General features: G+C 45.0%; 1 protein-coding gene across 1 annotated transcript; it reads right to left on the reverse strand.

Annotated features, from left to right (window-relative positions):
* Positions 1-1,889: 1,889 nt before the first annotated feature.
* ZBTB8A (zinc finger and BTB domain containing 8A) lies at positions 1,890-14,960 on the reverse strand. The gene is made up of 4 exons (XM_018566548.1): positions 14,761-14,960; positions 8,000-8,945; positions 4,021-4,179; positions 1,890-2,417 (listed from the first exon to the last, which is right to left on the reverse strand). The coding sequence occupies exons 2-4, from the start codon at positions 8,930-8,932 to the stop codon at positions 2,100-2,102; spliced, it is 1,410 nt and encodes a 469-aa protein (XP_018422050.1). The 5' UTR covers positions 8,933-8,945; positions 14,761-14,960; the 3' UTR covers positions 1,890-2,099.
* Positions 14,961-16,068: the final 1,108 nt, after the last annotated feature.

Here is a 16,068-nt window from a genome sequence, read left to right on the forward strand (position 1 = left end):
CTAGGAATAGGGACACGTAACGAATATGACATAGGTGTTATCTTATTTGGCTTTTATAAGTGGATTTTTTTTTAGCTCACACCCCTCTCAAATAAAGACCCATAAAAGAAAAATAAATACAAGTAAATCAAAAAAATACCTCCTTTGGACACCAACAACCAGTTGCTTGCTGAAGGTGCCAGTGACATCAGTGTACTTCACTGCTTCCTCCTAAAGAGTACTCACAATGCACTCCAGCACAGTACAAGAGGGGAGGAGGAGCTTTCAGATAAGCAGACCTTGCAATTTATTGCACACCAGCACTGGAAAAAAAAAAATGAAGGATGCCATACTTGGGGTTATTGGCCAAGAACAAGCATGCAGCAGAGGGAGTCAAATCTCATGTTGTGCATACTTATTCTATGTTAGGATTGAAAAACTTTGATCAGGAAAGCTAAGCATCTGGCGTTTAAGACAGCAGTAGCAGCCTCCGTGTTCCACACATGACGGATATCCTTGTAAAAGCACTGATACTTGCATACATCTCTGAATTAACTCCCATTTAGAATGATCTGTCACACTACAACCTGAGAGAAATTAATTTGGAAGATTGTATCATGCTACAATGTTTGTACTTGAAACCATTTTTTGTTGTTGTTATAGCAGGTGTTGGAATTCACTTGCTTTTATCAAGGAAATATATATATATATATGAATAATTTATTTAAATTATTTTTAGCCAACTGTGTACAGCATTATTTTCTCCTTGTGGAAATTTGGGGATGTAGAATTAATTTATGCACAAAGCAAAATATCTAAGCTTGGGATGCACTGATACCATTTTTTTCTAGACCGAGTACAAGTAACAATACATTACTCTTCCTCAAGTACTCGCCAATACCAATTAGTGATACCATTTATTTTTTTTGGCGTCATGTGACAGTTTTTCTAAAGCAATACAGACTAATGATTTTAGGACAGTGGCGGAGTACCACCACAGCTGCAACCCTGGTAGTTCTGCCACTGACTCTACCGATACTAGCATCGGTGCATCCCTAAGCTGTATTCATACTTTTGCAGTGTGTTGTGTAAGGGAGCCCATAGTACATGGCAACATGAGTTTTAATAGACCTGCACTTTTTTCTTCAACACCGTGCACCTGCACCACAATGAAGATGGTTTGCATGTGTTGTAGTGCACTAAGAAGCAGGGCCATTGTGGTGCAGTGCCATAAACAATTAATAATGCAATGTATTGCAACAACACGTGTTTGTTCAGTGCAGAGATACAGAGATATGAATCTGGATTAACATTTTTACACTCAAGACTGATATTTCAGTGTGGAAAGATCAAAGTTTCTACATCCCCCTGCTGGCTATTGTCAAGCCAATGGAACCCAGTGGCAAGAATGAGATACTCTTGTAAAGACTTACAGGGTTATTCACAAAAGGGTGAAGAGTTTAGGGAAGGCAGGAGAAGTGAACAATCTAGGACAACATAGATGATTTGGAGAATTTTTCCAAATCGGCTATAATATAGAGATTGTTAAATCCAAACTCTTCACGCTTTTGTGAATAACCCTGATAGATGAGGCACTATCGTGTTCCCAAAGAAATCTAAGGGTATTTCAGTCAGTTTATAGACCTTTCATAACATAGTAAACAATGTAATTGCTGTCAGAGGCTAGCAATGTAATGATCAGCATTTACAATGCATGGTATGTAAAATGTATAATCCTTCATAACACAAACATTCAGAAATATTTAACATCTCATAATTATATTGAAAGCTTCAAATATGAACATACTGTATATTTTACAGCAAGGTAGCTTCTTGCACTGATGAAAACAGTCTTTGAATATGCAAGAGCTAAATAAAAAGCTAGGTATTTACAGTTTAAGTGCTGCAGCAGCCATGAGTGATATGAATGTGGAACCAACTAATGAAATGTCACTTTCTAAGCGGCAAAATGGTGGCTGCTAAATAAAGTGTGATGGTGCACAATTGTCAAAATAAACAAATGTGTATATACATAAAATCACTATACTAAATATCACCATCTTACTCTCAGAAATATTCTGTACACCGAGCATAGCAAAGTCCTTTCCCCCTTCCAGCACTTATGTGATTTGAGATTTCACATCATCCTCATCGCTGTCTTCCACCTCTTGAATTACCAGATCTGAATCTTGACGTTCCTTGCCATTTTCATCTTTCACATCGTCCTTGAAATGCCAGGCTTGCTCCCGCTCGTGCTCAGGTGGGAGCACCAGTGGTTGATCATCCCCAAAATCAAAGTTGACACTATCCAGACCAGCTTCCGAGAGACATGGGTGACAAAGACGATATCTTCTTGTCCCATCCTGAATTACTCGCCCTGTCAAATCAGTGACGGGAAGCTTGCATCGTCGGCAGATAAGCTTACCAGCTTCGTGTATCTAGGACATTTAAGGGTTGGGGAAGAAAGGATATTTATTATAAACATATGCGCTAAGGAAAACAGCAGTGTTTTGCCAGAAAAGAATAGAAGCCCTTTTGACAAATATACTCCATAAAACTGGCCATACACCTATAGATTATCTGCAGATTTTCTATGGTCAGATGGAAAAAGTGCAACAGATTCCTCCATCTATGCTAAACTGTGTGGATGGAGGAATCTGTTGCACTTTTTCCATCCTACCATAGAAAATCTGCAGATAATCTATAGGTGTTTGGTCAGTTTAAAAGATGCCCATACACTGCACGATTCTCGTACGAGGATCGCGGGAAATCCCGCGATCATACGATAATCGTGCAGTGTATGGAAGGCGTGCCACCGTTTCTACTGTACGGTCGCACATCTTCCGTCGAACCAGCATGCTAGAAAACCCGCCGAGAATCGTAGGATTCTGGGCGAGTTAGTGGCCTGCTGGTTCGACAACTACCGAATGGGCCGGTGTGCGCACACTGCCCGTTTGCAGTCATCGTAAGCCCGCCCCTCGGGGGCGGGCTTGCGATGATCACAAGTACGATCTGCCTGTCCAAGATGGACAGATTGTACATTTTTTTAAAGTACTTTACAACCCTCGCAAGTCAAAAGTCTTGCGAGGGTTGTAAACTGTATGGGCACCTTTAGAAAGAACAGAGATTAAGAAATGGATCAACGAGAGCTACCTTCAATATATGCAGAAAGAGAAGGGATACTACATACATACATCTACACATTTTATACTGTAATCTACAAACCTACTAATTACTATATTTGATACCATAAAAATATAGAAAGGTACGCATTTAAAAATAATGGCATATAAAGACTAATAATATGAAATATTAGAATATAATGCATCAAACTATGTAAAGAAATACATTATACTTTATTCTTCAAGTATATCTAAACCCAAGAACAAAAATTAGATATAGAAGGCCAAGAACATTTTAAGCAGGTACAGAAAATACCCGTTGATCTTGCCAGAAATGTCCTTTTAAGTTCCAGTGAACTGAAAGTAGAAAATTATCTTTCTTGTATAAACTACTATTCCCATCAGTTTACATGTGCCTTTAATTTGTAAACTTGCTTTTTTTTCCATTTAACTTTAATAGACATCAATCACCGCATTCAGATCGGAGGGGAGTGCTGACCTCCCTTCGATCCCTGTGCAGAGACTTGCCGTGTGCCCGCATGGGTTACAGCGGAGCCCGGAATAGCTGGCAGGAGGGCACACACTCCCACACACCATGCAAGCAATCGTTTGTATGTGACAGCCGTCGTTGGCTGTAAACAGTGTTCACGCGCACAAGCGGAAGAGGATATTAAAAAACAGCCACCTGCTATTAAGGGTCCGCTATCCGGTCGTTTATTTACAATGGCCGGACAGGAAGCGGTGAATACACTTGTGCAGTCCTTGCTGATGTTTGCTTGTGGATTAAGATAACAATGGATATACTGAACAGAAAATAATGTTTATGTTGTCTCTGTTTTGAGGTTTCCTAAATGTATATGAATGTTATGTAAAATATGCTAAACATAAACAAGTCATTTGGTTATCATTAAACACATACAGTTTGGAAATGGTTGCGCAGGTGCTCCAGCCGTGTGAACCTCTTCCCACATGCTTCACAAGGATACGGACGCTCTCCAGTGTGGCAACGTAGATGACGTTTAAGATCCGCTTTGCGTTTCACAGTATGTGTGCAGAAGGGACATTTAAACCTCACAAGGTGCAAACAAAATAGGTTTTTATTTGTTTTGACTTTTTAAAATTGTATACCAATTGTGGTGCAGACCCAGTGTACAGTTACAGCATCAATTAAGCCGATAATGCAAATCCAACAAGCATTACATTATCAGTGTCTGTCCAAGAAGACAGTAGACCCAGAAGAAGATGATAACACGGCACCTGCAGGGACAGAGTGGATGTGGGGAGCTCGGGAACTCACATTGCTATACCAAAATCATTATTAGCACACACAAATACAGCATAACTTCCAAAATTCCTACTAAATCTACACGAGAAAACTATATTAATGTAAATAAATAACCATTACTTGTAAATGTTAAATTGTGCCTTTTTGCAAAATGGTGAAAGTATGAAGGAATGCAAAATTGTAAATAAACAAATGTAAGCCAACAACCTGGAGACGAGCATCACCCCATCATGTAAGGCGTGATCTGCAGTGTCGTGAGTTGCCGTGCCATTGGTCTTAAATGGCACCCTAAAGCACCTTCCCAGCGCACTACATCATGTGTGCATTTCAGCGCACAACAATACACATTTGCAACAATGTACAAAAAAAAATGCTTGTTCAAAAGGAATGGGCTTAATGCACATTAATGAGACACTGAGACTTTATCCATTCTGGACCCAGAGATCCCCTTAACCCACTGATACTCCTTTCCATTGATCCCCCGCTGCTCCTTCCTTTGTTGCAGCTGCCACAAAAATACCCCATTTTGGTTATTGACGCACCAGAGCCTAGAAGGAACTGTGACATCACTTCCTCCCTCATTTGACAGTTCTCGGGCTTAGTGATTCGCTGCTAAACCCAAGCACTGTTACATCGGAGGAGGTCACATCCTTCCCCAAAAGCACATACACTGGATATACTTCCTTTGATCTTCATATAAAGTTGAAACGGTATAAATACTAAGAGGGTTATTCACAAAAGGGTGAAGACTCTGGAGAAGGCAGGAGAAGTGAACAATATAGGACAAAATAGCTGAACTGGAAAGTGAGCTGAATTGGAGAATTTTTTTTTCAAAGTCAGCTATGTTGTCCTAGATTGTTCACTTCTCCTGCCTTCTCCAAACTCTTCACCCTTTTGTGAATAACCCTGAAAGTAATAATGTAAACATAGGTCACTGGCAATTTATAAGAAATGCAAAGTAACATTGTTATTTGTCTGTATCTCTTCTGAGTCCATGCTTGCAATCAGCTGCTCCCGGTATATTACTTTAAAGCCCCCAACCTCAAAATGACAGCTGGGAATTGCTGGTAAGAGCCGTGGGGACCTGCAGGAAGAGGCACGGGACAGGGGTTAAAGGGGGACATGGCTGCAGCCATGTGGATTTGATTAGCAGATATTTGGATGACATCTATGGAGCTGCATAGATGTTTTAGCCAGTCGGAGAAGCTGGTGAATAGAGGGGAGCACAAAGGCAAAGTTGTGAATGGATCACATTCACAGAGCTGTGCAACTATTGTAGACTGCAAGTGAGCTTGCTCAGGAAGGGTGACCACAGAAAGGGGCACAGGAGGGGACACGGTAGACGGCTATTTGTTTGCCCGATCTTATTCACAAAGCTGTGTACAGGATCTGCCAAGTTTACACATTGTTTAGATGTGATCACTCACATCCAGTAAAAGACAAGGGGTCAGGTACTATTAAGTGTAAATTCATGGTCACTGACCATTAACTTACAGGTTCAGGAATGCAGCAGGAGTAAAGGTCACTAAGCCAGCCTACTGCAAGCACTTCTGTTCTGACGCAGCACGTACGTCAGTGGGAGAAAAAAGCTTAATGCAGGCCAAGCATTGGGAGCTCAGTTGCACAGGCCGCTGGGCAACTTCAAATCCCCCATTTCCCCAGTTTTCACAACAAAAGGGGTTAACTCTGTTGGACTGAACGCTGACATCATCCAGTGGATAAAGTGTCGTGCATGTGTTCAGCACTCTTTACCATCATACAGCACAGGGGATGCATCTTCCTGCTGCTGTTCCTGCTTACAGAAGAGCTGCATGGATCCTTGATTCTTTCCTGCTGCTTACCTACAGAGACCTTGGTCATCTCTGGCCCTCCGACCCTCACTTGCTACCAGCACCTGGAGACTAAGTTGCCTTACAAATCTCAGCAATATATTATACAGTAATGCAGAATGGCATTGTGATGGGGCTATGAAGGGTCTCAGAAGGGCTGTGCGGGGTCTCAGGGGGCTGTACATACATACACACAGTATGTGATATTGTGATGTTATTTTAACATTTTTCCTAAATATACACAATTAATTGTACAACATGCATCACATGATCTGAAAATTAAAAATGACTACCATGCTCTTAGCAAGCAGTTATCTTCTCCCTGCACAAGAAACATGAAAAACAATGTGATTGGTTATTTTGGCTAAAGCAGTTTATTTTTCTGACACTTTAATGCCCACTACTGTTGCCCTTAGCATAAGAATCAGCGGACAGGATACATAAAATCAAATTTTTTAGGATTTAAGAAAAAACACGACGAGTCTACTAAGCTGTTCCAGGGTTAGGGTTGCTTTGTCGGCCGGATTTTATATACTTTACATGTGAGTTACTATTTTTAATCAATTTCAATGCTTTAATGTACTGCACCATGAGGGCTCTTTTTTCTTAAATCCTGAAAACCCTGTGAATCTCTGAGAAAAGGCCCGCTGGAACCGCGCTCAGGAGAAATTGCCTCTGTGTCTGAAAGACAGCTCCAGCACTGCAGAGAACAAACTCCCTTCTTGCTGGGTTTCAACGCGGGAAGAACCCATTTCAAAGCGGGGCAGGACCGTGGACCAAACCGTCACGAATCTTAGAAATGTGTTTACTCACTACGTTCTGGTGAGTACCCATCAATAGGGGGGCCGTTGAACTAAACTAAACTGAAAGTGATCAACAAAATATCTGCTTTGTGTCTTTTTCTCCCGACTTCTAATATCGCCCACTGAACACTGTTCTCTTTTCATCTGACAAACCTCACTTCAAGATTGCTACTTTAAGATCAGCCTAAGATCGATACAGACTGTCGATCTCCACTTTGTGGCTCTTACGATCTCTGTTACATACTACTGCTGATGATTTAATGCTGCACTATATCAAATATTTTGATTTATATTCGTTGTCACCCTAGCTTGTCACGATTATTCACATATGTTTTAGTATTCTTGATTTTCGGTTTTCATAGGTTGTTTGTTACACCTGAATTCAAGTTAATTATTTATTTAATTATTATTTGTTGACGTTCCTTCACATATTCACACACTTCCTTTTTTATAACACTGATTAAGGATCATTTCACCCCTTAGGGCTGTGCTAACACGCAACTCCTTTTACCCATTATTTTACTTGAGAACACATAATTAAATTCAACACATTGAGTATTTAATGTAATCACTGATTATACAACTATACCTTCAAGTGATCTAACCTTTAGCGCTTTGTTACAATTCCTTTATCTACTTTAAGGTGGTTCTCCTCCTTTTTATTTCATAGCCGCTTTAGGTTTAAGTGCATCTTAGATAGCTCCAGGAGCGCAGATTCTTTCTCTCATATAATTGCTGCCTGTGCTGACCCAGCCTCCCGGCCCCTCTCCTCACCTCCCTTTATGCAGCTTTGGATCTACTCTACCGGCATCCCATCCAAGATGGCAAGATGGTAAAATACATTAAATGCACATAAAATCTTATAGGGATATTATTTGCTGAAATGAATGGCCCGGCGACAGGGTCTCTGTAGGTGACAAAAAGGCAGACTCACACTTTTACCATAACCACATATATTAAAGTTTGTAGGTTTAGGAATATTCTCATCTCACCTTCATTCCACCCAGACATGACACCTAAGATGGTTGGCATCGCTTTGTACAGTTCATCTGCCTTTGAAACCCGTGGTATGCCGTCCTGGTCCCCAGATTCTGTAAGCTGTGGGGACTCCGGCCAGCTTTGGGCTGTATCACCTTCTTCTTCGTCTTCAACTTTAGGGCACAACATATCGTCAGGTGTTTGCGAGTCATCTTCCTGTAGTGTGCTCTCATCCTCCTGGATGATGCATTCAGCAGTACCACCCACAAGGTCACCTAGTGGTACAGATGCTATACATGCAGTTGTTAGGGCCTCTGGCATTAAACGTCTACGGTGCTTGCGAACATGCTCTGGTTTTCGTGAATGTTTTGTAAAAGGCCGCTGTAACCGTGAAGTTATAGGAGGAGGGTAATTGTATCCGGCAATAAAGCCACTGTGCTCTGCTGCTTCATGAATGTGCGTTGGACTGTATTCTGTCCTCCATCCTGCTGCATAAAGTCCAGTGCCATTGCTGCCATTGTCTTTGTCAGATAAGCTAAAGAAGCCATCCCTGTCTTTTTCATTAATGTCTAGTGATGATTTGATAAACATCTTACATACACTGATGACATCAGTCATTTGCAAGTAACTAGCTGCTGACATGACCTCAATGACATTCTGCCCAGACAGAGGCAATTTGCCAGAGTACACATAATCCAGGATGGCAGTGAAGGTGTCAGCAGAAAACACATCAAAAGTGGCTGTTGTAGGTTGGCTGAAATCCTTGCAACTTTGAGACAGTAGCATTTTGAAGTATCCGCTGTTTGCAAACAGGACATTTCGATGAGCTTTAAATGTGTGCCCTCCTACTGTAATGTGACAGTCGCAAAACAAGTCTCTCTTTCTTTGCTCATCCAACTGCTGCAGAAGACGAGTATGATGTGATGAAAAATCCATCCTTCAAAGGGCACTAATTAACAGAAGTAAAAGATTAGTAAACAAAATACAGGGGGGAAAAAAGTATAACTTTATAACATTTATAGAGGATTATTCATTAAAGGGTGAAGAGTTTGGAGAAGGCAGGAGAAGTGAACAATCTAGGACAGGGGTCGGCAACCCCCGGCACGCGTGCCCAGCTTGGCACGGGAGGCCACATCTGCTGGCACGCAAACTCATTTTTTTGTTCGCATTTGACATCGCATTTGCATCGCTCGAGCCGGCTGTCAAATTGAAGTCCCACCCACCTCCCTCACGTGGCCAGATGACGTTCATGCGCAGAGCCGCGCTGAGGAGGCCGTCGACGATCTGTTCAAGGTCCTGCCTGGTGGATTCTTTACGTGCAGCACGCAGGACGGAAGGAGGAGAATCGCTCACCCACCTGCCGGACTGAGCGGATCTTCTAATAGAGTTTATAAAGAAACGCATAGAAATGTTTAACAAGCCATAGGTGTTAACCCATGCACACCACTGTGCACGTTACTGCATGATATGTGTCGCACTGCAAAGGTGCATTAGAATTACGTTCAGAATTCATAAATACCACCACATCCCAATGGTTTGGATGGGCCCTTATTCAGTCCTGCACCTAATCTGGTGAGAAAATAGGATTTGTTTTGTACTTTCAACGTACAATCCTGTTCTCTGAGTTCATTGACAGGCATTCTGTTCTTCAGAACTGGGTTATATGGCCACCTCCAGGAGTAGGATGCTAGGTACAAAATAAAAGCTCTGCCTAGGGGTGGCCCCTGGTGGTTGTTAGACTTCCTTACTTCTTGAACAGCTCAATTGGTGAACAAGTAGTAAAAAGAAGAGTAAACCCTGAACATACACAGATACTCCTTACACAGCGACAGAGCTCAGTTCCTGCGACCAGGTTGTTCCAGCGAGGAATAGAGAGCTTTGAAGAGCTGGTTGTAAATCCAAACAGTTGATTACTTAGGTTTGCATACTGTAAATACACAAGTTCTTGTACAGTGTACTAGGGATGCACCAATACTAGTATCGCTATCGGAGCCACTACCAAGTATTGGGCCGAGTACTCGTACGATCTCCCTCTGACCAGCAGTGCAGAGGCAGCATGGACCTGGCTTTCTTTCCAATGAGGAAGCCGGGCGGTGGTTTATGACCTGCCTCCTGGTTGGCTAGCAAGCCAGCTTCAATTGTTGCTAGGCAGCCTGGCTTCCTAACCAATCAGGAAGTCGAGCGGCACCTCATGACCTGCCTCCCAGCCCCTTGATTGGTCAGGAAGCCAGGTTGCCCATCAACAAGTGAAGCCAGCTTCCTAGTCAATGAGGAAGTCAGGATGTGGGTCATGACGTGCTGCCTGGCTTCCTGATTGGCTAGGAAGCTGGCTTCACTTGTTGCTAGGCAGCCTGGCTTCCTGACCAATCAGGAAACCAGACGGCACCTCATGACCCACCGCCCGTCTTCCTGATTGGTCAGGAAGCAACGCAGCCTCGGGAAGTGAAGCTGGCGTTCTTTCGATAGAACACCGGCTTCCCAGGCAATCGGGAAGCTGGGCGGCAAGTCATGACCCGCCCCCCGGCTTCCTGATAATTGGGGCACACGACACCAGTATCGGTACCGAAAAACCGGTATTGGTGCATCCCTACAGTGTACAACACTGACCAGTGGGAGAGCGGAAGGGTTGAATATTTAAGTTTTCATATCATAAATACTAAAGTTCTTGTTCTGGTCGTACGTCCGAACAAACGTTAAACAGTGGCTGCTGTCAGAATACCGGACAGAGCTGGCAGCTTGCTGGCTGCTGGCTCTGTTCCCACATAGATTTTCTGACCGGCTCCTTCAATTAGCCTTTGATTCACACAGGTTTTATTATCGGTAAATGTAACCAATACCGAGAATTGGGAATATCCCCATAAGAAATTGTCTCTGGGACATCTCTCTTTTCATCTATTACAAAAATGGCGGTCATAAACAGGATGGTGTTTTTTGTACACAGGCGATGGAATAATAAAAAAAAAGACTTAAAGAAGAACTCCAGGATTGTGAAAACTTAACCCTTGCAGTAGTACTGCTTCCACCCTGGAAGGGTTAACTGTTCATTTTTCCCTAGCGGCCAAAAATAAAGAAGAAATACTCACCCGAAACTTGGTCTCATCTGGCTGCTAGACCTGTCCTCCCAGCCTCCTCGCCCCTGGGCTTCGGTGCTCCAAGGACCCGTGACGTCAAGTCGAATACAGTCCATTCACATGTATTGGACATCATGACGAGGGATATACCACATCTGGAGCAGAGGGGGAGAGAGGTGAGTGCTGACTGCCATAGGACCGAGGATCAGGTGAGTATTTCATTTTATTATCGCCCATACACAAAAGGAGCACTTAGGCATTGCAGTGAGGGGGTAGCCCCACGGCAAGGGTTAATTTTCTTCTTTAAAAGGAAGTTAGGGACTGATCCTTACAGTAATGACAAATGCCAGGTTCACACTAGGGTAATCCGTGAGCGCGTGACAATCGTGCGCGAAAGCGCGCAGATGGCCGCACGGCCATGGAATCGCGCACCACCGCCAATCGTGCTAGCAGTGCCATTATTTTCTAATGACACCCCAGTTGCGCCAGGCAAATCGCTTAGTTCCCTGCCGAGATAGCGCCGGTGCAATTGGGCAACGGTCGTGGTTGAAACAAACGTGTGGTGCGTGACGCAAGAAGAGGTAATCAATGGGGCCAGGCGGCAATTGCTGTGTGCAATCGTGCACGATCACACGTGTCCCGGGATTGCCGATATGTAAACCCGGCCTAAAGCACAATTAAAATTCTCTGGGCTGGGAGTCAGAACATTTGACAACAAAAAACCCACCAAAAATACTACAAAACGCTCATTGATGTTGCTATGGCTAAAGGTGCCTTACAATTATCTACCAGTTGATGGGAAGTGTACAACCTCAGTAACTGTACAACTGGCAGATTTTTGTCTTTCAGGCAGGCTGGAATACTTTTGTCTAATTGGTTGAAAATTGACAGGTTAGTGGCGTTGTTGTACAACAAAAATCTCAAGATGAAAACTGCATATGCTCAAATGACAATCTGTCCTTTCGATCAATGGAAATCGGCCCGGTGGAGGTACTGACGAGCGTTAATTGTGAACTACATTGGTCTGTGTATGATGGGCTAGTTGTAAGAAAATTAAACGAGGGTGAGATGTCTGCACAAAAAAAGTTGTACAATGGTTGTACTTGTAAAGTGTATGGCCACCTTAAGCCCTCGTTCACACCTGAACGTTTTGTAGCGCGTTCTACGCTCGACGAACGCTCTACAAAACGATCAAAAATATAAATCCCATTGTATTCAATGGTCTCGTTCCCACCTTGGCGTATTTCCGCCCGTCCCTAACGCGCTACAAAACGGCCCACGCCTGAAAAGGTACATGTACTACTTTGGGCCGTTTTGTTGCGCGTTTCCATTGGGATACAGCCAAGTAGCCTTCGGAAACGCGCGTTTGTTGCGCGACTTTAAAAAAACACGCGCCAGACGCGCATATGCAATACGCCTAGGTGTGAACGAGACCTAACTTTGAACAGATTTTCAGAGACCATCATCGGAAATTGTTGGTTAATTTAACAGAGAGAGAGAGCAACAAGGAACCTGATTACAAAATTACCCTGACAACAGAACACGCAAGAAGCACTGTTATGTCCTTCAATGCTAGTGTGATCTCAGCAATCCAGCCGTGGTGAAAACTACAAATCCCATGAGGCATTGCAAGCCTCTGACACCCACAGGCATGACTCCCAGAGGCAGATGCATGATGGGATTTGTAGGTTCACCACAGCTGGAGGGCCGAGGGTTGCCTAACCCTGTATTATACAACTTGAGTGTACTATCTTGAATACAGACTGGATGGATGGTTTAGGTTTGTCCTCATAACACACAGGTGATTACACACATTACAATCTGATTGTACAATCTCCTTTAGATTTACCAACAAGTATGTAGTGCTAGTGCCTGCCTTTGGTAGATCTATGCTTGTACGGAGATTGTATGGTCAGATTGTAACATGTGCGGTCGGGGACAGACTGCGGGTGGGGGGGCTTGGCGGCAGATGCTGCTGCAGTGGGACAGGTGGCTGTGTTACCCTCATTGACATGATCCGTGCAGAGCCGTATGGGGCCGCTTCCGGAAAGGACAGGTGCTGTGTGTGATTACATGCAGCAGCCTGTCCTTCTCTACTGGAGTACGCGGCCGTACGAGCACCCAAACTGCACGTCTGTGCGGGTGTCCATACTTGTACGCTGACAGGATGGATCCTGTCTGCGTCTGAGCAGGGACACCCGCACGGACATGCATTTCCCGGTGAGCGTAGGTGCGGTGTATGGCCGCGTACTCCCATAGAGAAGAACAGGCTGCTGCGTGTAATCACACGCAGTACCTGTCCTTCCTGGGAGCTACCTGATACGGCCGTGCCACCAGCACGGATCTGTACGGGCCGGCCGTTAATCGTGTCAGTGAGGGCTTAGAGCCGTGCTCTCAGTCCAATCCTGCAAGCTCACTGACGTTACTGATCACCAGGAGCTCGGTGGGACACCAGCCAGGGCGCCCAGCTCAGCTCCTTGGCAACAAATGACTTCAGGGAGATGGGCAGCAAGCCGGACAGAGCTTCACCGGTTAATAAGAACTCTTAGCAACTTGGGATGCTGTGGCCTCCCCCCACACCTGCCGGCCCCCATCTCAGGCTGCCTGATTATGGGGATGGCCCTGGTATTACTAACATGTTTCATGTGGATGCAGGCTTCGGGCATTTTTGCTGGCTGGCCTTGCAAGGGGGAGGAGCACAGTTGATCATGCAGAAAAAAAAAACACACACAAAAAAAAAGCGTATACTGGGGATTTCCAGGCACTTCCATTGAAGCCAATAACGCCTGATTACGTGAACTGCGTCAAGCTTTGCTCAGGCCTAAATGAGAACAGCTGCAATTTATAACAATGGGATTTTCAGATATTGCATGCTGGAAAATGTGCATTAAAACGTTACATGTGAAAGGGGCTTAGTGTGAATAGTCCATCACTTTTTAGAAGCCAGGCAACTAGTATTTTCAGAAAAGTAGATAAGCTATGGCAGCCAATAAATGTTCTTTGTACATGTTTCTTCAATTAGAGAAGCCAGACGATAAGCATGACAGCCAAACCACTAGCATCTTCCAAAAACACCCCAGCAGCACCATCACTGCTACTGCTGCAAAGCTGTCAGTCCACTCTGGCCATACTGTCCCAGGAGGAGTCTCTGATTGGCCCTGTCAGATGTCTATCAAAGCAGCACCTCCCTACAAGACCCATTTCTATTGGAAGGCTTCCTTGCCGGTAAAGGAGGGACAACCCCGGGCGCATACTACTGGTCCCGCTGCTTGTCACTCAAAGAGAGGCGGGATTTTTGCCACCGTGCATTTGCGATTGGTGGTCAGCGACGTCTATCATATTCCACACCCGTACCGGGAGATTCGGTGCCGCTTCATCTGCCTACCGGCGTAAAACATCCGGCAAGCGCAATCTCCTAGCCGAACTGCAGCATCTACCCCCCTTATGTTCCCCGCCATAGCCCGAGCGCTGGGTGACCCAAAAATGAAGGGCGCCCATGCATATAGCCACCTCCGTTATGTGTTATCAGAATGATGCGCTCCTTCACCACCACCGCCGCCTATCATCTATGTCAGCATGAGCATGGCAACCCAGGTCTAACAAAACCCCGCCCGAACCCGGGTCACCTCTCGGGCGGTACACCCTTTTGCTGAGAACGTCGTTTCCTGCACTGATGGCGTCCGTGCCACTCACCGAACACACCGCTTTTTTTTTTTTCGGGTGCTCGCCCGTTTCTGCGCTACTTCTCGCCCGCTTTTGGTTTCTCCGGTGTAGCTTCCGTCGCCCGAATGTCCGGACAAAGGCCGGTCACGTGACGACGCCCGAGGGCTGAGACTGTCTTAAAGGGGCCGCGCCTGGGGAGGGGGGCGAGACACCCGGAGGAGTGGCAGGAATTTTGCAGAATATACATGTGTAAACTGCGATAGTTGGCGGCATGTGTATACATGTACACAGAGATCCAGATGTGTGTGTATTCATAGCAGTGTAAACTCAACCTGCTGAGATGTACAGCGTGCTTCACAACATGACAGGAAGAGACCTACATGTATGTACACCAGAACACACGATGAGGATGTAGGCCTATACCTCATTCACTATCGTTTCCATCATGAATCATTATGTGACATGCTGATCACACATACATTGATGGTATTACATGAACTCTAGAACCAACTATATGAAGTCATATATTATTCATACATTGCCTAAATGGATAAGGGGCCAGTGCCTGACCCTCATTGTATACACCACAGGTCCGCATCCCTTTCTACATCAAGTGTCATTTCTAGAAGCAGTAGTCAACCAGTGTGGCAGAGAACTGTAACATGCCATAGCTGTAGAGTTTGCTTTTCATGTTAGCATTCATGGTTGTGCTGCAAACAGCAAGGTAAACTCATTCATTATATTAGCTGGTGCACAAAGTATGTTTATAATTAGATCTCAGATCAGCCCCAATGCGTGCACCTTCAGCCCTCAGGTCCGCCCCACTGCACGCACCTTCAGCCCTCAGGTCCGCCCCACTGCGCGCACCCTCAGGTCCGCCCCACTGCACGCACCTTCAGCCCTCAGTTCAGTCTCAATGCGTGCACCTTCGGACCTCAGCTCAGTCCCACTGCCTGCACCTTTGGACCTCAGCTCAGCACCAATGCGTGCACCTTCGGACCTCAGATCAGCCCCAATGCCTGCACCTTCGGACCTCAGATCAGCCCCAATGCGTGCACCTTCGGACCTCAGATCAGCCCCAATGCCTGCACCTTCGGACCTCAGATCAGCCCCAATGCATGCACCTTCGGACCTCAGATCAGCCCTAGTGCATGCACCTTCGGACCTCAGATCAGCCCCAATGCATGCACCTTCGGACCTCAGATCAACCCCAATTCCTGCACCTTCGGACCTCAGATCAGCCCCAATGCATGCAGCTTCAGAGCTTGGATAAGCTCAATGGCAAGCGCCTTCAAACCAAAGACAAACACCAGTACATGCCCTTTCAGAATTCAGATC

This window comes from Nanorana parkeri, unplaced genomic scaffold (genome assembly GCF_000935625.1).
Source record: "Nanorana parkeri isolate BGI_ZX_2015 unplaced genomic scaffold, ASM93562v1 scaffold959, whole genome shotgun sequence".
Taxonomy (NCBI): domain Eukaryota; kingdom Metazoa; phylum Chordata; class Amphibia; order Anura; family Dicroglossidae; genus Nanorana; species Nanorana parkeri.

Excerpts from the sequence above, each read along its gene's own strand:
- ZBTB8A (XM_018566548.1), bottom strand. The coding sequence starts at position 8,932 with ATGGATTTTTCATCACATCATACTCGTCTTCTGCAGCAGTTGGATGAG. Across the intron at positions 4,180-7,999 it reads GGAATGAAGGTGAGATGAGA|CTTGTGAGGTTTAAATGTCC; the intron begins ATATTCCTAAAC and ends TTTTGTTTGCAC. Across the intron at positions 2,418-4,020 it reads TGCGCAACCATTTCCAAACT|ATACACGAAGCTGGTAAGCT; the intron begins GTATGTGTTTAA and ends TAAATGTCCTAG.